A 19,467-nucleotide genomic window follows, 5' to 3' on the forward strand; every position below is an offset into this window, starting at 1 on the left:
TTCACCGGCCTGGAAGATAACGTTCTGTTGTAAAACATTCCTTGGAATTCGAGAATAATAATGGACGAAACGCCATACCACTCTGATGTGATTCATGAAGCTCCAACAATGCAGTGGAGGAAACTGGATATTTTGCTCTGGGCACAAAGAAATCTTCCATGAGATATAGTTGAACCTAGCATGTATAAGATAAAGTTAATGGAACTTCTACTACTGTACAAGACAAAACTTCACACTACCAAGTCGATGAACAGACTTACAGTAATTGACATTGTTTAATCAGGCTTCCTCTGTATCATGTTCATTTAAATCCGACAGAGAATATATGGGCCTAGCTAAAAAGCAATGTGGCGAAAAACAGCAACTAGTTTAGGCTCACTGATTCATGAAGGATTGTGACGAGTTTTGAAGAATATGTAGCTACTGTTGTTGCCATGTTAGAATCGGCTACTTTTGTCAAAACACAGCATTCTAACGCAGTTGAAATTACGACAGAATCCTGAAATAGTGTATTATGAGACCAGCCACCGAGTGCGAGCCAGGTCAATAATTTTTGAAATGGCCCATTCTCAGTATAAAACTAAATGTGTAACTTCTTCATTTATATTGTTGCAAAACCCACAGCTATCGACTGCCCTCAATAATTACATTATTTCATTCAAAAAATCTGTAGTGGCTAGAATATTGCAGTAGGTATGGAAGGTTTGCATATTAATTGTACACTATCATTTGCCAAAATCTTGTTTCGGTATCTCACACCATTACGAGATACCATAGGAATTTATGAATGTTTCACTCTAGTTTTTTTCACTAATCATGAGTTCATGATGGAGCACTTTACGTAAGTTCCATTTTCTCGAGATTGGAAACCAACAGTGATATCGCTCCAAGTTCAAAGAAACATTCAATATATTATCTTCATTTAATACACAACAACATGTAACCTAACGTGCACAAAACACAAAGTCGTAGCGACACCTATTTTTCACAGCAAACTAAGAATTTCTAGCAGTAGGTACCTGTTAACAAGACATCGCAATAACTGTGGCCATTAATGAAATGATATGCTTTTCATCATGAAGATGGCTATTACTATACTTTAAGATGTGCGAGAATGAGAATTTATTACCGATTGTTTCCATTAAAAAGTGCTTGAGACAGATCGTCGCACGCAGTCAAGCGAGCCTGCCATTATATTGTGGTCACCTGCTGACGCGCCTTATAGCACACACTGGCAACTATGCTTCCATCCACTCGCTCCGCTCCGAACTGTCAAATATCGCAACTAATTTCAAACGCTCTATAGTGGTGCAGTGTTGAGTGTATATGGTCTATGATAACATATGAGTCACAGCTGTCAAACAGCTTCCGCGCCAGTCGCTGGGGGCAATGTGTTTCATGTGTTTTTACATTCTCTTGTATTGTTTATTCTTTGGCATGCGAATTTTTATCTGATTTTGTATGTCCTGTGTATATGTGTTATGTTCTTGATTCAGTAACTCAGGGTACAATGTACAATAACAGATTTTCTTACTGTCTCGTCCTGAGTTATATGCACATTCAGAATGTTTCACCTACGCATTAACTGTTTGGGTTCGTACCCAACTTCCTGAATAACCACTTGTCCAATCTGTTCAGCAAAGACTGTTACCGAAATAAAGAATTCTGGTCAGTTGAAACCTCCAGGCTCAGTTTGTTCATGCTGAGAAGAGGTTTGATTAGTCCAAATTGTACTAATTCCGACACTCTTCATTTTCCACAAACATCTCTGCGTCCTAGACATTTCTCTAAGTTCAGCAACAAACACTTTAGAACATTGAGGTGTATCTACCACTTCAAGATTCACTGTGCCCACACAGACGAGAAACACTAGACTAATCAAAGAGCTGACTCAGACATGTTTTGCACATCAGGTTTGGTGCGATCTCCTGTTCACATTTTACAAATTGTCTGTGCAGATGTGATTTGTGCCCACCATATAGGTAATTTTATACGTCCACGGTGCCCGCAGATTTGAGCAATTTTGTTCAAACCTCCAGTTCCAGCTTCCAGATTTGCACATATCTCATGTCTGCGCGAATGTACTGTTCACACGTGATGTCCGCATGTAGATCGTTGCACGTGGACGGGTCTTTAAACCGGTCCTAGATTCTGTTATTTGCAATATGCTATTTTATAAACTGGTAAACCACAGCTGTTGAAAGGCATGATGGTAGGTAGAATTCCGCTTACAGCTGGTAAAATTGTTGTTTATTAAAGCAGACCGGTTTCGCGGCTTCAAGCCGTATCATCATGTGAACATCGTTAAAAGATCATAGGCATACCCACTGCTGCTAATCAAAATTTACTACTCAGTGGATATCGTCAATACTATGACGGGCGACTCTCTTTGTCGTTCCATTGGACTGCTCTTGCCTTGCCCTGCACTGAGCTGCCCTGCTGTCAAACTGATGCAGGCAAATTTTAGGGAAAGGGGCACGTCTTCTTCACTTTTCGGTGGCCATAGTATTCACGATATTTTCTGAATAGTAAATTTCGACTAGCAGGGATGGGTATGCCCATGATCTTTTAACGTTGTTCACCTGATGATGCGGCTTGAAGCCACGAAACCGCCCTGTTTTAATAAACAGCAATTTAGCCAGCTATAATCGGAGTTGTTCCTAACATCATTTGCAATAAGATGCTTGCACACATTCAATATTTAATGATATTATTAGGTCGTCAAACCTTCAATAATTAAAAGGTGAAATGTTTTGTGGAATATCTCTTGTTCCGATGTGCATTGCTTGTGTGTGGACGCATCTGTACCCGAAGAGCTTTGTCACGGGAAGTTGTTCGTTCATTTCCAGTTGCTATACCGCATGTGAGACTGGGTTGTTGACGGTAGGTGTTACAGGTTGGTTATGGAATCTTGTTGTACCTTGTACATCATGTGCATAAAATCATTCATTTAGTGTACTTAGTGTGCACAAAAGGTTAAATATTGTTGTTCGATGATATTTAATGTGGTACTGAATTGTAAATGTCCAAAAGACGTGGCTTCGCGCCATGCCGCTTGCGAAGTAATGTGTGAAGTATTGGTTTCTTTGCAGTCCTTAAATTGTCTCGTTAGAGAAGTCCTTACACGCACAAGATGGGTAGGGAGGACAAAGTAACATGGAAAACCAATTACTTCACAAAACTAGTCGTGAGTATATACTATAAGCTACTGGTGATGCAATTGCATCAAAATTATGATTTTAATATCACACATGAAGGCGATTTACTTTAATCGTTTGCGACCATGTCCTGACTTTTTGTGTTACTTAGTAATTAATGTTGTCAGTCGCATGCCTTTTACAAGTGTGCTTATGTTGAGTAACAAATACATAACTCTTTAAGTACTGTGATTGAAAATCTTCCATGAAACTTTGCTGAAAAATATTTTTTATCTTCAGCAATTACTGGACGACTATCCAAAATGTTTTATCGTCGGTGCCGACAATGTTGGTTCAAAGCAAATGCAACAGATCAGGATGAGCCTGAGAGACAGCGCTGTAGTTCTGATGGGAAAGAACACCATGATGCGGAAAGCCATCAGGGGACATCTGGAGCGAAATCCTGCACTTGAGAAGTAAGTTTTTCACTTACAGAATTTTTTCGTTGTTTGCTATTAAACAAGCCTATCAGTTATGATCTGTATATAATTTGTGATGACTATACTTGATTATTTATTAAATTATTTGCAGCTATTCTCTGTGGGATTTTTCCTGTGTATTTGTCTGTATATATCTTTTTTGAAGTGTTCTTTATTTGGGTGTGTCTAAGGCCTCTAGATGGAAAACCCAACTTTATAGCATTTCGTTTTTTCATAGTTCCAAAAAAGCTTCCACACTCACTCCCCAATAACATTGGTAAGTTGTGTTCACTTTAATATGAAACGTTAGTATTGTCAAATTATCTTGAAATGCTGTACAAATTTTTCACTTAAGGGATAAGTTGGTTTCAAAGAACGCTGATACTATCTGTTCATTTTTATCAATAGGATCACATAAATTGTAGGCATAATTCAAGATTTTAAACATGGCTGCAGCAGCAACTGTTAAAATTCTTCACAATAAAGGATGGCAGCCAAAAACAATTGCAGGATAGAATTTTTTTATTAAAATTCTTGACCAAGGTTTTTTTTGATGCGCTTATATGTATTTATGGATTGTAATATGCGTGAGTCTGGCACATACAAGTGCCCTCTCTCGGCGAAACAATCTACCTTAGTGCCTTCACACTCGTGTCTCAACAGTTCATAGGCGAAGTAACATTGTTAAACTGTTCGCTTTGATCCTGTGCCCATTACACATGTTGTACAAATGGAGATGATATTTTAATTACTGACGACGCCTTTTGGCATAATTGTTTTATTATTCTCCAGTGCATGATGTAATTTTAGTAAGTACTAAAGATTGTGTGCCTGTATTACTTTAGCAATTTCACCGTTATTTAAGCTTCTGTTTCTCACTTTCGTTGATATAGCTTTTCTAATGAATGTGTCTTTCTATTCAGGAAGTTTTAGTTCTGATGAAGGTATATTTATATGTACCGAAACCTTGGCCAAGAATTTTAATAAAAAAATTCCATCCTGCAACTGTTTTTGGCTGCCATCCTTTATTGTAGGCATAATACGGACATCACAATTCAGTGCATGTAGAATACATGATATAAAGGTGATCAGTTTCTTCTAAGATATGTTAGTTGTAGTCACCAGCTCATGACAAGACTGTTGCCTCCTTCACATTTGTCGGGCTAAATTAACGGGTGGTTGGTCGTGTCCAGCTTCAGAGTAGAAACAGTATGAATATTTTTTTAGTATAGGTTGAACTTATACCAATTTCCTATGTTCAGTATTGTTATTGCATGATCAATGCTTCAATGGAAAATATTTAAATTCTGTTACACAGGCATACAGTTTCCACTTATATTAATGTCAGTGGGTATCTATTAGTCACTTCTGCACACCAGAAACATTCTGAATGTGCATGCAGTGTGATCTGAAAGGGATCAGTATTTTACTGGATTATCTATAGGTTCGTTTGAGCAGTTGGCAGACAACAGGCTGTACTGTGCATGTGCTTGCTCTGCTTGTATGCTTTTCGTCGCATTTCTGTGTGTGTGTGTGTGTGTGTGTGTGTGTGTGTGTGTGTGTGTTTTTTCCCCTCTGCAATTTTTTTATGTAGCATTTCCAGTCAATTTACATCTATACAGCACTGCAAAAAGCTAATAAGATGGAATACAAATTTCTTGCAAAGAAGGTTTCTGTATCTTACTCGAGAATAAAGGACAATTTTGTGACTATTTCAAAATGCGTAAAAAAATTAACAAGGTTGTCTGAGGCAAAGAAACTGTAAAACTGACGGTTTATATTCTATTCTAGGAATCAATATAATGCCTTGTAGGGAGCTAAAACAATAAAACATGGTATGCTGCCATTCTACAATTTAGCATAGGGTGGCATTCTATAAGTTTAAAATGTAAACACAAATTAAGAAATAACTTAAGGCCTAGAGGAAGTACTAGACAAGTGCCTTGTGATCAAAAAAATGCTTTTTCACAGAAGGCAGGTTTCTAAAATTCTGCTACAGCTGTCAATATATTTGAAACAAAATATCTAGTTCAAAACTACAGACCAAATTTGCCTACTTAGTCAGCTTCAAGTTGGTTTTATGTATGTTCGTACATATATAGCATTAAGAGATCGTAGTGTCATAAAAGGAACAGGACATTGGAGACTACTCCAGCAGCATCAGAATTTCATAAATCATACTAAAATGCTTCATTCTTATCGCATACATCTACGTCCAAATGCACTTGAAGAACCTGATATTCAGCTTTTCTATGGTTTTCGTGATACCAATTTTCTTGGAGGTCCAGTATTGCATTCTCATGCTTGGATCTTTATTATGGTATAATGTCATTCCTCCCAGGAAATGAAAATTTGCACTTGAAATTGAACGAAGTTGAAAGTAGCCAATAGTGCAGAATGAAATAGTTTGAGCCTCAGTGGAAAAAATTAATTGAAACAAATTTCTCTACAAAACTGACAAATGTCTTCATTACGACATTAATGGTTGATTGCTAATAATGTGGAAATAATATAAAAACATAAATTTGAAACTAATAACTTATTTTGGTGTTTCATGATTGAGAATGTATATTAATTCACCTGATGGCTCCCGGCCACAGAAAACTGTTTTGTTTTCATTTAACCTGGGAGCTGTAAACGAAGAGACCATGAAACACATGCACAGTTCATGTGGAGAAGGACCCCCCCCCCACTATAACTCAGATTGCTCTGCTCATGTGGGACTCTGGCAGCTTGGGCGCATCGGAAAATTTTTTCTGGGTAGCATCTGGCTACTTGCTGCTACTGCTCATACAGCAAACAGCCACGCTTCAAGTAGCCAGAAGTTGGAGAAGGCATTGCTTATACGCAAATTCAGCTCTCCGCATGCGCACCAGCCTGATGACAACTGCTCAAACGAACATTGTCATTGTGTGGTTCAGGGCACTTGGAATTTTGGCAAGTAATGCTCCATATGGTGGTTGTAGTTTAGTGTGGTAGTGGTTCCTGTTGTGACAAATGACTGCCTAGTGTAGCCTTAGATGTAGGTTAGGTTGTGAGATGAGTGTGAGTTGATGTAAAATGCCTGATTGATCTGTAGCATAGTTGTATGTTTGCATTATGTTCAATGAATGTTAAGTTTTAAAAACTAAAACTGTGAGTTCAGAAAGCCCGTATTAGAAAGTAAAGTATTTTGATGTTTATTTAATACATCAAAGTTAAACAATGTAAAAAATGAAAGGTTGCCACCTCCTGCTGCCCCCATTTTAAATGTGTTGGTGCTGTAACTGTACTGGATGGTGAATAGCAGTACTTCATTCTGAAAGAGGCATATCCTCATGTGTAACTTGGCATTTATCAAGATTTTGCATGGTTTTTTAAAATTCTGAACCTCTTTTCATCCACCACCTCTTGCTTTTACATGCATTGGTGGTCAGCTAAAAAGAGGATATTACTTCCTTCCTAACTAGACTGTTTGTTTTAATTTGACCTACAGTAGTTAGAAAGGAAACAATGTATGGTAAAATATTTTATCTAATATGTAATGTGTCGTGAAAAGTTTGATTTTGGAAATTTATCACGGCTTATTATAATATGCATACTATCTTCTAGAGCTTTGGATGAAATCCTTTTTGTAAATACTCGCTTATGTTAGCAGAAATGTCGGAAATCAGTAATGTCTATTTTATAGTTCACAATCTGGAGGACCAAGTGAATTACGATAAAGCACTCCTGGGTGATTGGAAGTGTCAGATTCCACCTGTCTGCTTTGACCTGTGCCATAATGGCATTGTGGTGTGATACCACTATGGGGCAGTGTTTTTGAGTCGTTCATTGTATGAGGTGTCTTGTCGTATTTGATGGCAACCTCTGGTGGTGGATGTTGATGGGTTGTTTGTGTAAGATTGTTCATTTCAGTATGGGTAGTTAGTGGTGTAATATGAATGTGGAAGTGTTTGCTTTGGTTTCAGTGAGATGTTATGGTTTCTTCTTTCGTGTGTTGGATGTTTGTTATAGTGATACTTTTTAGTGGGTGTGTGGGGGAGGGGTTTGACCAACTGACGTGGTTTTGTCAGAGGCTTTAGTTTGTATGTGATTGGTTTTGGTTGTATTCCATAATAACAGTGATGTTTTGTCTGTTTTATATTCGTGGTATTTTTGTTGTTTTGATTGATCTAGTGAAAATGGGGTTTCGGTTTCGGTGGTGTTTTGAGTGACATAGGTGTGTGAAGTTTTTTTTTGTGGTTTGCCACTAGATATCGAGAGCTGTGTTATTGATGTTACGGGACAAAGCAGACGGGTTGAATCGGATTCCTAATGGCTCATTGTTCATAGTACCTTTAGTTGGAATACTGCTTCATCTGCTTTTAATATGTAAATTTTTGTTGTCTCATTAAGTGTTAGCAAAACATATAAATATATTTGTAGTGTCAAATGAAAGCATCATAAGTTAGGAGTAACTGGTTAGAAATACCAGCTAAGGCACACAGAAATTAATTGCTGTAACTGATAATGTAGATGGCACTGCTAATTATTCTTACACTGTACTGTGTTCATTCACATCCTCAAGATAATTGTTTTGTAAATGTAACATGTTACCTGGTAATACATTAAAGTAATAATACCAAGGGTCGACAGAAGCGTTCAACGCGTCGGTTTTGACCCGTGACGTGAGGGTGTTGTCGTGTGTGACGTCATGACGGCGCGGAGTTTGGTTTGAGTGTGGCTCTCCAGTTCTGTTTTATGTTATTTTATTTACTTTTCTGTTCTGTTCATTCTATCTCGTGAGATTTTTTTTTTTTAATTTAAAAACACTTATTACTTATTTTAATTATCTGTTTCCTCAAATTTCTGTTTTAGTTTATTATATTTATCTTTCTGATCTGTTTGTTCTATCCCGTGAGATTTTTTAAAAAGACAAAACAGTAATCAGCTACTGAAGCATCTTTATCTTCTATAGGTTGCAGGGGTTATGACCCCTGGGGAGGTAGGTGGGCATTCATGCATGGCTGTCTTCAGTTACACGTTGTAGCTACGCAAGGTGTCTAAATTTGTTTATATTTAGTTTGCCCCCCAACCAAAACACCCAATTACCCGTGCTTGTCCTGTTGGTGTCATTAGGCTTCTTGTGGAAAGTGTGTGTGTTATTTTTTGTTTCCGCCATATTTGTGACGTCATAGGTCAAAGCAGGCGGTGGGATCGGACGCGTCTGTATTTCCAATACCAATATGAATTAATCATGTTCCATATCTTTCTTCATTTTGAAGAATAGTTCCCCGCATTGGTAATGATTATGGATTTCTTTATTAGTACTTGTTTTAACTTGATCTGATAAGTTTTATTTAATGTAATTTGACAGGCTGCTGCCACATATTCGTGGGAATGTTGGCTTTGTTTTCACACGAGGAGACCTAGTGGAAGTTAGAGACAAGCTTTTGGAAAACAAAGTACGTGCTCCAGCAAGGAATGGAGCGATTGCACCCTGCCCTGTGATCATTCCAGCTCAAAATACAGGTCTTGGGCCAGAGAAGACATCATTCTTCCAGGCCCTATCCATTCCCACGAAGATTTCCAAGGGAACAATTGAAATTATTGTAAGTATGCAGTTTTTTTTAGTTGGTGAAATGTTAACAGGAGGAAGTTATCTACTAAAATGTTACTTGTTGGAAGTTATGAATATTTTGACTTTCTTTCAATACCCTCAGTTTATGGAGCAAGTTCTTGATTGGCAGTTTCTAGAGTATCTGAGGTTGTTTAGCACCAGTTCTGCTTTGATCAATGCTGAGTAAGAAAAGCACTTTTGAAAGATACCAAGACCGACCGTCACAATCATTCATTTTTTAGAACTGATTGACAGGTCGTGTAAGCATGGGAAGTAGCTGTTCAAACTTGCTCCTAAGTTAGCATGGTTGTCACACAAAATCTGGAAAATTTTGTCCAGCACTGAAAAATATCTTGCTTTCTTCAGCTTCAATGGCCAAATTTTAGGAACTTGGGTTGGAGGCTTAAGTGCAGTCATCATGATTATTTGTAGATGCTTTGTTTGGAGTGCTCAGAAGATTGTGGTCAGCCATTGTTTACTGATCAACAATTGAAAGTTCTAAGTTTTGAATGAGGTGTAAGATTGTCACTTGCAATTTGTGTCACCTCTGGCAATGTTTAAGATAATGCTGAGTTACACTGTGGTTAGGGGTTGTTAAACTGTAGGTGCCCCTATAACATGCTGGGTCAGTTGAAAGTTTGGAGAAAGGCAGTGGTGTAACACCACCACCATGGTGATGCATAGTAAAGCACTGTGGTGTTAAAACCAATCTTAAGCTTCTGGGACAGCTTCCCTTAATAGTAACCTTTTTTTTATATAACCAGGGTATGATTAGTTTGTCTGAGCCTGCCTTTGGGCATTTTCCCCAGACTTTGCCATTGTTTAGGTGATAAGTTTGTTGCTGTGGGCAAATTATGCCATGCCTGTTGTCACATTTTGTGTAGGTCATATAACCTATTAAACCCTGGCATTATTGGAGAGCTTCATATTTCATCTGTTCTGCTACAACATTTAATTAGGTGGTGGCCTGCATGATTTCAGCAAACTGTGAAGTTTTTCCTGAGTTCAGTTTAATAGGGAGATTTTAGTGAGAATATGATATTGGCTCCCTGATTATTTTTTTTATTCACATCACCCCGTTACTTGCTTAGAAACTAATCTGGTTATTGTTACATTTGTAAATCCTGCCAGTTTTACTAAATGAACTGGTTGTTTATAATTAAAGTGGATAAGAAGCAGAATTCTGTGGGGTGTTTGTATGGTAGGGTTTATGGTACAGAATGTGACTGTCCCAGTCTGGATATACGACATTCTTAATTCTGTCACAAACTGTGATCATATTAGCATTTTAGTTAGTGGAATTTCTTCTAAGAAAGTTTCTTGTAATACATAATCTCTAGATAATGTTTAATGCTTTGGATTAGGTTGTAGAATTGGTAAATGACTGTCAGGTGGCTTTTTGTCTACAGGTAAAATTTTAAGTCCAAAGAATGCCATTGTAATTGAATCAGTGACATGTGTTAAGACATATTTGACTTCATCTAATTATAATAGTGTTGCAGTTAGTAAATTTGTGCAAATGGTGGGTGTAAATTTAGGGGATGCTGTCAAAGCCTGATTCTTAATTTCTTAACTACTAATTTTCCCTGCATTGTTCTTGTGTTCACTGCTGTGATGAGTGTAACACCTGTCTGATGCTGTCTGACAAACCACCTGGAGCCAGAAATGGCAGAACCCACCATGGTGGCAGTAGCTTGGATGACAGTTGGACTGATGTGCCGTCTGAGCAGTGTTACAAGAAAAGCAATAGTTAGGCACATTAGGTCACTTCAACCTAAAGATACCAGGTATCAGCTTTGTCCCATAAGGTACAGATGTTGGCTTGTGACATACATGCACTAAAAAAACAGAATGGAGTGCTGACAAAAATCATATTTTTGCAATATCTATTGTGGTGACAATGTATGTTGTACAGCTTTGAGGCATGGGCTAGATTGAAGTGTGACAGTTTGGTTGAGAGTTGGCAAACCAGTATCAAAAGTGTCAGTATGACACATTTATCTTCTTACTCCTCCCAACTATTTGAAGAAAAAGTTATTTCATAAACATTTGTAAAAAATAGTTAGATTGGGTAAGATTAGAGCTCTGAAGAGATCACTTAATTTGTGATGCAGTCAGTGTGAATTGAAATATTGTCTATTTTGTCTTCAGTAGTCTGTACTATTTGAGATTTTGTGTGTGTGTGTGTGTGGGGGGGGGGGGGGGGGGGGGTTGGTGTTTGACACATTGTAGTATTTACCAAATATTTTAGCACATAATGAGGTGGGTTGTTGGAAGCTTTGAGCAATTTTTGCGCAGTGAGATTGTAATCCATTCAGGTGTCAGAGCAGTCCCTGAAAGCTTACCATCTGTTTAATATAGTCTGTCACAATAGTTTAATTTCAAGGACTGGCAGACCCTAAAATTTGTCTGGTGGGCGCCATTTTATGAATGGTAACATCAGTGAAACTGGAACATGTTAATGACATTGAGGTTAACTTTGCTGCTTAGATACATCTGAATACACTCCCTGTCCAAAACATTACTCCTAGTGTAAAAGTGCTGTTAGTGCAATAACTACGGTGACAGCTTTAATTAACAGCTGTAAATGCCACATTTGCTAATGACCTTGTTGCAGTGGTAACCCCAGTTCCCGTCACATCACCGAAGTTAAGCACTGTTGGGCTTGGCTAGCATTTGGATGGGTGACTGCCTGGTCTGTCAAGTGCTGTTGGCAAGTGGGGTGTGCTTAGCCCTTGTGAACAAATTGAGGACCTACTTGATAGAAAAGTGGCTGCTCCAGTCATAAAGACTGACAATGGCCAGGAGAGCAGTTGGTCAAGACTGTTAGGGGCTTCAGAGACCTTTTCAGACACTTTTGTGAACACCACATTTGCATTTGCCTAGTCAGTTGAATAGGTGGTATTAACAGATGTAATGTGTCAATATTGCCACAAATAGATATGGAGCAATGAACTGAATATATAAATATTGGAGACATTTTTCAATGTTTTGAAGAAAAAAGTATTGGCAAAGTTTCTCTCACCCACCTTAACTCACCAACAGAAATGACACATGGACACGTGCCAGAACTTGACATTCAAAATGAGCAATTTTTTACTGGAAAAAATAATTGTGCAGTGAGACTTTTGTGTCAATAGTATGAACCTACCACAAAATGACAAACTGTACATGGGTGTTTGATGCTTCAGAAATACTGAGGAAGGTGCAAATGTCGTCCATCGGGTAAACACCATCCCAAAGGAGAACTTTCTTGACTTTTCATGTGGTTGTATGCTCATGGGGGAGACTGTAGAACACTTGAAGCATCAACTCTTTTTTGTAAATTCTTGGACTCACTATTTGTGTGATGGTGTCTTTTAGCACTAGAGAAGTTCTCTCTTTAGTATCCCTTCTGCAAAATTGTCACTTGGTGCTGTTTGATAATTTTTTGACATGCAATGATGAAACTGACTTCTGAGAATGGTGATTAAAATGCTTGTCCAGCCATCCAGATTTAGATCTTACCTAAGTCATTCAGAGCTAATATGGGGATAATTCCTACCAAATGGCACAGCACATACCATTCTTTAGCAGACCAAGCTTGTGCTCTCTTGAATGAGCATGTTGGTCTGACATTAACCCCACATCCTTCTTCTGTCAGATGACTGGTATGATTAGGATCAGTTTAAGATATTGATAAAATTCATTAATGGATATATCTAAAGTTCGTGTAACTTTTGTCTTAGCTTTTTGTTTGTATTGGTCGAAGTGTGGAAAGGGTATATTAAAATTTCTTGGTTCATCTGATTTTCTATGCTTTCTGTAGGCTGTTTGTCGAATGTTTGGGGTTGTCTAAAAGACACTTACTGCTTCCCTTATATACACACTTGTTTTATCTGTCTGTAATGTACGGAAGCTTTAAACCCCAAGTCGTACTGCCTTTTTCAATATAAGATAAACCTTTAGCCTATGAGTGTGTTTGCAAAATTAAGAATAGATTTAATTGACCAATGTAATGGAAGAATACCATTGTTTAAGTAAATTTAAACAGTTGTAGTAGACATAACCTCTTTTGAGATAAAAAATAAAATAGGTGCTGTGAAATTTAGAGAAAGTATTGTCATGAGGGATTGTGAAAGTAAACATTTCAGTGAACTAAGTTTATTTCCCAGTGTAAGATAATCATTAACATCCAGATTTTTCCATAGTTTGGCATTGTGTTCATTGCTTTGAATTTGGTTGAAATTCAGCTTGAGGAGCAAGCTGTGGAGCTTCATTTCTGAGAAATGTTTTTAAGCTTTTATAAATTCATAACTAATTTAGTATCAGTTGAAACTATTACTACATGGAGTAGTAATATCAGAATGCTGAGGATCTGGAGACCATCTTAGTTTTCTGTACAGGTACCTCACTTTCAAGTATTTTAGACATTAACTATTACGGTGGACAGTTAATTTAAAAAATAGTCTTTCTTGGACATGCAAGAATGTTCCAGAATGACTGTTGGTTTGAGGGCTCTCCTGACAGATTTCTTTAGTGGGGTGAGTTGGCTTTGTGAATTTCTCCACAGCTGGTTTTCTTTTATTATCTGTGAACTTCACACTGTTTGGCAGTTGGTATCAGGACCTAGTGGAGGGGAGAACTGTATATGTTACTCTTCCAGGACTGAGGTAATACAGATGAATTTGATTTGATTTAACTTTCATGTACTCCTTATTTAGCTCAGATTGTGCAAGAGTGTTGCTGATAGTAGGTTTTGTGGCTATTAGTAGATGGTAACGAAGCATTAGACTCAAGGCCTTTGTGTTCCAGTGTGGTAGGAGTACCTAGAAGCAGTCGAAGCTTTGAATTAGACCAGTGTCAGATTTGTTACACACTTCTTTCACTGAACCCTGCTCCAGGCTGCAAGCTGGGCTTTGGCCAGCAAGTCTGGTCATAAGGTAATATGCCAGTTCTTTTCCTCTAAGTTTTGTCTGTGAAAAAAGCTTCTCAGACAGAGTAACTTCTTTACGCTTGAGGCTAGGTGGCACTTTTTTAGCAGTCTGGTGCTCAGTGCAAGTGCTTTTCTGTACTGCAACACTATTCAGTATTGATGTCTACTGTAATGTGTGTAACTGTTCAATAATGAATGGTATTATAGTGACAGGAAGCTAACTTGTGTTCTTCCAACATTTTGTAAACTAGGCAGAAATAGAACAGTTGTATTTGAAAGCAACAAATTGTTAGGTGTTGTTAGATTGTGGATGTGTTGTTTCCTCCTTTTGTCTATTATATCCATATGTAATGTTGACCTTTACAGGAACTGGATTAAAGCATTTCTGCCATTGTATCAAATTCCATGTTAACTTATAGGATTAAACTAAATAAACCCCCTTCATCTGGTACTGCAAGTCAGTCTGAGGAAGGTCAGACAAGTTCTTGAGTGACAGAGGAAGACAAAAGTATAAGTGGTTTTTTGTCAGCATTTCTGTTTTTCCACAGAGGTTGATGACAGATCATAAAGGTGTCAAGCAGTTGTGCAGTTTGTTACTGTCAGTCAGAAAGAATAAACCTGCAAATAAAAAAAATTGCTACTCCACATGGTTATTGTTCACTGCTGTGATGAAGGAAATACATCTGATGCTATCTGATAAACCACCTGGAGCCAGAAATGGCAGAACCCACCAGGTTGGCAGTGGCATGGATGATATATGCACAGAAGTGCTGTCTGAGCAGTGAAGATTGGCCAACTTCAGTCATGATTAATAATTTTATATTCTGTAACATTGCTGTGGTCTGGTTTGATACCTAAATGTAAAATTGAGAGATTGAAAATGGTATTGTAATTCAAGCAACTAGTTAGTACGAGGCATAAAAGGGTTCATTGTCAAAGCAGTCATAGACGTGCATAGTGAATGTTGTGAATTGCTGCAGAATGCCCGACTTAGCTGAAGCGTGTGAGCATTTGTTAAAGCAGTACTTTCATAAGAAGGAAATGTATACTGAACTATTCTAGAGGAAAATTATCTGCCCATTGAAATGAAATGAGCTTGTGGCATTGTTGGCCAGGAGGCCCCATCTGGGTAAGTTTGGCTGTTGAGTGCCCATTAATAGCTTGCAATAGAGCAACCAGAATTATCATTTAAAGTACTGTGATAACTCCAGCAGTATGTTCTAAATTACTGCTGACAGTGCAGCTTTTGCATATGTGTTTATCCTAATTTGTTCGGAAAGCAGTAATTTTGGTAACTCAGGTGCTTTTGTGTATGTTGTAGACTTTGAAACTGTACAGATCATTTTATTGTAAAACTCATTTAACAACAATCCACTTGTAATTTATTACAGAATGATGTTCATATTTTAAAAGAGGGTGACAAGGTTGGTGCTAGCGATGCAACACTGCTGAACATGTTGAACATCTCTCCATTTTCTTATGGTTTAGTGGTAGAGATGGTGTATGATTCTGGTACCATCTTTGAGCCTGCCATATTGGATATTAAACCTGAAGATCTCAGAGTTAAGTTCATGGAGGTAAGTTCCAGGACTCATTTTGTTACTAATACATGCTGTGTGATAGTTTAGATGTATATCCTGAACTTTGATTTTAGGTATTATAGAAACAAATTTTTGGTTACGAAATGAAATTCACAACATTTTTCAGAATATTGCCTATATTCCAGTCACTTTCAAGTGGGGCTAATGAATGAAGTTTAAATTCCAACCTTGAATTCCATGTTTTCCTAAAATAAGCATTCACCAGCTTGAAAAATCCGTAAATAACATGATTTTACTCCATGATGCTGTTGGAGATAGTATGCCTTTGCCATTAGCAGACCTCCAAAAATGGCTTCGAGCACATAGTTAAACAAGGAATTTGTTTTGATAAAGTAAATTTAAATTTGCTTTTTGTCATAGTCTTATCAAATGTTTGATCAAATATCAGATATTCTAATTGACGGCAATTCAAGTGAAATGTAATAAATTGAGTCATTATTCATATGAAATACAGAAACATAGCCAGTGTATGTAGTGTTTAGTTTTAATTTTTTCCTTAAGGATAGCTTGTTGGGTTTTTTAGGGTTGCATGGAAGGTGCAGTTCTGTTTCTGGTGAGATTGTCTTCAGTGATGTGAACATTTGTAAGAACAGTAATTTTGCATGCTTGTTCCACATAGGGTGTCTGCAGATTGGCTGCTGTTTGTTTGTCCATTGGATATCCAACTATTGCATCAGCACCTCATAGCATTATCAATGGATTCAAGAACTTGTTGGCCATTGCTGCTACAACTGAAATTGAATTTAAGGAAGCTCAGACTGTCAAAGAATTCCTTAAGGTATGTACATGTTTGGTTGTCTTTTTTATAGTTTAAAATAATAGTTATCAGTTTCATTCCTGTAACATATAAATAGTACAGGATGTGTGTGGTCACAATGATGACAAAAACTGTGTCTGATGCTGTCTGACCAACCACTGGAGCCAGAAATGGCAGAACCCACCAGTGGCAGCAGCAAAGTTGAAAATTGCATATCTGTGCTGTCTGAGTAGCCACGTCTCGTCACAACATAATTTTCCTTTGATATATAGCACTTTATTTTTCCATGTTTGCTTGTGCTTTCAAGCAGACCTAAATTTGTTATGTCTCTTCCAGGATCCATCGAAGTTCGCTGCAGTAGCTGCAGCAACAACAGCTGCTCCTGCAGCAGCAGCTGCTGCTCCTGCAGAATCAAAGAAGGAAGAGGCTAAGGAGGAGAGTGAAAGTGATGAGGATATGGGCTTTGGATTATTTGATTAATTACAAATGTTAACAGAGAACTAGTGTCCACCATTCCAGTTTTGTTGGAAGTTGTACCTTGATTTCTGTGTTTCGTCTGTATTGTCCGTGGAAACTCATGTACATTTGTACTTGACTGATATCAATAAAACACCGAAATAACCTGTCATTCCATAATTAACCCTTTCAGTGACATGTTGCTGATTGGTGTGAATGCTGTTCCAGATGCCTTGTGGAAAGACTGCTTTATAAACTTAAAACATTTTCACTACATGACATGTCTGTGTATTCAAGCTTGGGATTTTCAGCAGCAAATGATTTTTCTCAGAAATGGAAGAAATCTTATGTTTGTGGTTGTTACTATTATGTAGTAGGTGCTATCAGAATACTTTCCCCGTCCTGTTCCTCGTGGCAAAGAGAGAGAATGGAAATGGAGGGAATATTAGGGAATGCCTTCAGATTGACTTTGAAATGACCCCATATTTTTGTAGCACTGCTGTGGACTTGTCACTAATGAATAAACATTTTCATAAGTGAACATGTATAAGTTCTTTGAAATCTGCCAGACTTGACACTGATACCAAACTGATTTGTCACACAGTTCTTCTGGACATTAAAAACAAAGTAAAGATACATTCCTCAATATTTAATGCAATAGACCAGTAATGTTTTAAATGATTTCTGTTCAAAAACAGAGTATGTAACAATGCAGTCTTGGGCTTTGCTACATGGTACAGTGGTAGCAGTGTCTGTCAAGGTACTGGTGCTTCATACAGTTTGTTGTACTGTGGGAACTGTGTATTGTTCTTCACTGCTTGAAGGGGTACAATACTGAAGTCATAGGCTACAGTTTACTATTGGACAACCATGGCAAATTTCAGTTTTCACTCGTCACTGTTAAGGCAAGAGGCAGTGGCAGATGCATGTGTGGGACAGTATTAAATCTGGCAGATTTTTGTGGCATATTAGTAAATGAATAACAAATACTACTTATTTGAGCAGCTAGGGATTGTGCTCTAAATAGTATTGCCTGTGCTGAAACCACAGAAGCTACTTTTACCCATTTGACACTAATAATACTTTTTCATCATACTCCACAATCTGAAAAGATTTTTGTATGAATAGATAAATATTGATTTGAGTGAATTAGAAAACACTGCAGTTAACGTGCAGTAAGGTCAGTTGATACCCTCCAAACTAAAATCCTTCTTATACTGTCCTGAGTGCTTCCATCACTTGTATGTCATTAACTGAAATTTTATTACAAGAAGTCATACAGAAATATTTTTGATACATCTACAGTATGTGGTGCCTTAAAATGGCATACTTCCATAGCATGAGTTAAAGTATGAAAAACTTAACTACTGTGTCATTTTATTATTACAAACTGTACTGTAAAGTAGATGTTCTTGAGAAATCCTCAATGTGCTTTGGGATAATGTAAATTGATATGTATAAAATAACCACCAAATACAAGCTTCCTTTTTTTCTTCTGTGCGTGTGACTAATGCCACCACTGTGGTGAGTAGTGATCTGGCGTCAAGATATTCTTCCCAGATTTATCCACACGTGAAATGGCTATTGTCCCTGCATCATTGCACGTAGCAGGTTCCATGCAGTATCCAGGGTACATTTTAATTATAATTCCTTGTATAAATTTTCTTATTTCGAGAATAAATACAAAAAATTATTAGAATGTCACAAGGACTGTGTGTAATACAGTACTGCAAGGTTAAAAAAAAGAATGAATATTCAATTTCAAAGAAGAATAAAAATTGAATGTCCATGTAAAAATGTAATTGCTAGTGAAATGTGCTTACTCATTGAAAAAATCATTTCATGCTTTCATTTTCTCAATTTAATACATTTACAACTTTTTTATACTCTGGATCACTAAACTGTGGCATAGAATACCTTACTGAACTGTACATTCTGTTCCTCTTCCATTTACGCATGGCGTTGGAAGAATGAATGCATCTGCATATATGAGGTCATTTCCGATATTTCATCTGCACAGTCTCTAAAGTATAGACATAAAAGGGTCTAAAGAACATTTGTAATGTGCTGAAAAATAAATCTTGTAATTTTCAAAGTGCTTTCATGAGGTGTGCGTGGTGTTTTGCTTAGTGCTGCTAGTAAAAGTTTCAATATATTTGTTACACTTGACTATTTGCATCACCTTAAATGCTTCATTTTAGGATCTGTGCCCCAGGCAGGTCAGTGGTTCCGAACGTTTCAGAGACCATTATTCCAGGGTACAAGTAGATATCATCTGGTACACATCTCCCTTCCCCCCAGGAACGATATTAGTGCCCAAGTAAATTCTTTAAAGAAAGAGTTTACGAGGTGTGACCAAAAAATATTAATTTTTTTGCATCAGCTGCTGACATAACCATTGGATGTAAATTGCCTGATCCATCGAGACAGGGAATATCAAGTTGGAACATGTACTGACTTGACAGTGTCGACACTAGTGTGAGGTAGTGTTTACCATGTCTGCACATCATGGGTTTCAAATATCATGTGAACATAAAGTTC

At 37.5% G+C, this 19,467-nt stretch overlaps 1 protein-coding gene across 2 annotated transcripts; it reads left to right on the forward strand.

The window, feature by feature from the left end:
- Window positions 1-2,821: 2,821 nt before the first annotated feature.
- On the forward strand, window positions 2,822-17,106 carry LOC126457121 (60S acidic ribosomal protein P0). 2 transcript variants are annotated; one of them, XM_050093176.1, is made up of 7 exons: window positions 2,822-2,883; window positions 3,093-3,187; window positions 3,438-3,613; window positions 8,955-9,189; window positions 15,504-15,689; window positions 16,333-16,491; window positions 16,807-17,106. In XM_050093176.1, exons 2-7 carry the CDS (start codon window positions 3,134-3,136, stop codon window positions 16,948-16,950), a joined length of 954 nt encoding a protein of 317 aa, XP_049949133.1. In that variant the 5' UTR covers window positions 2,822-2,883; window positions 3,093-3,133; the 3' UTR covers window positions 16,951-17,106. The 2 variants fall into 2 exon arrangements, with proteins under 2 accessions (XP_049949133.1, XP_049949134.1); XM_050093177.1 differs by having other exon boundaries at window positions 2,834-2,896.
- The last annotated feature ends 2,361 nt before the right edge of the window (window positions 17,107-19,467 follow it).

The sequence above is a fragment of the Schistocerca serialis genome, chromosome 2 (genome assembly GCF_023864345.2).
Source record: "Schistocerca serialis cubense isolate TAMUIC-IGC-003099 chromosome 2, iqSchSeri2.2, whole genome shotgun sequence".
In the NCBI taxonomy this organism is placed as follows: Eukaryota; Metazoa; Arthropoda; class Insecta; order Orthoptera; family Acrididae; genus Schistocerca; species Schistocerca serialis.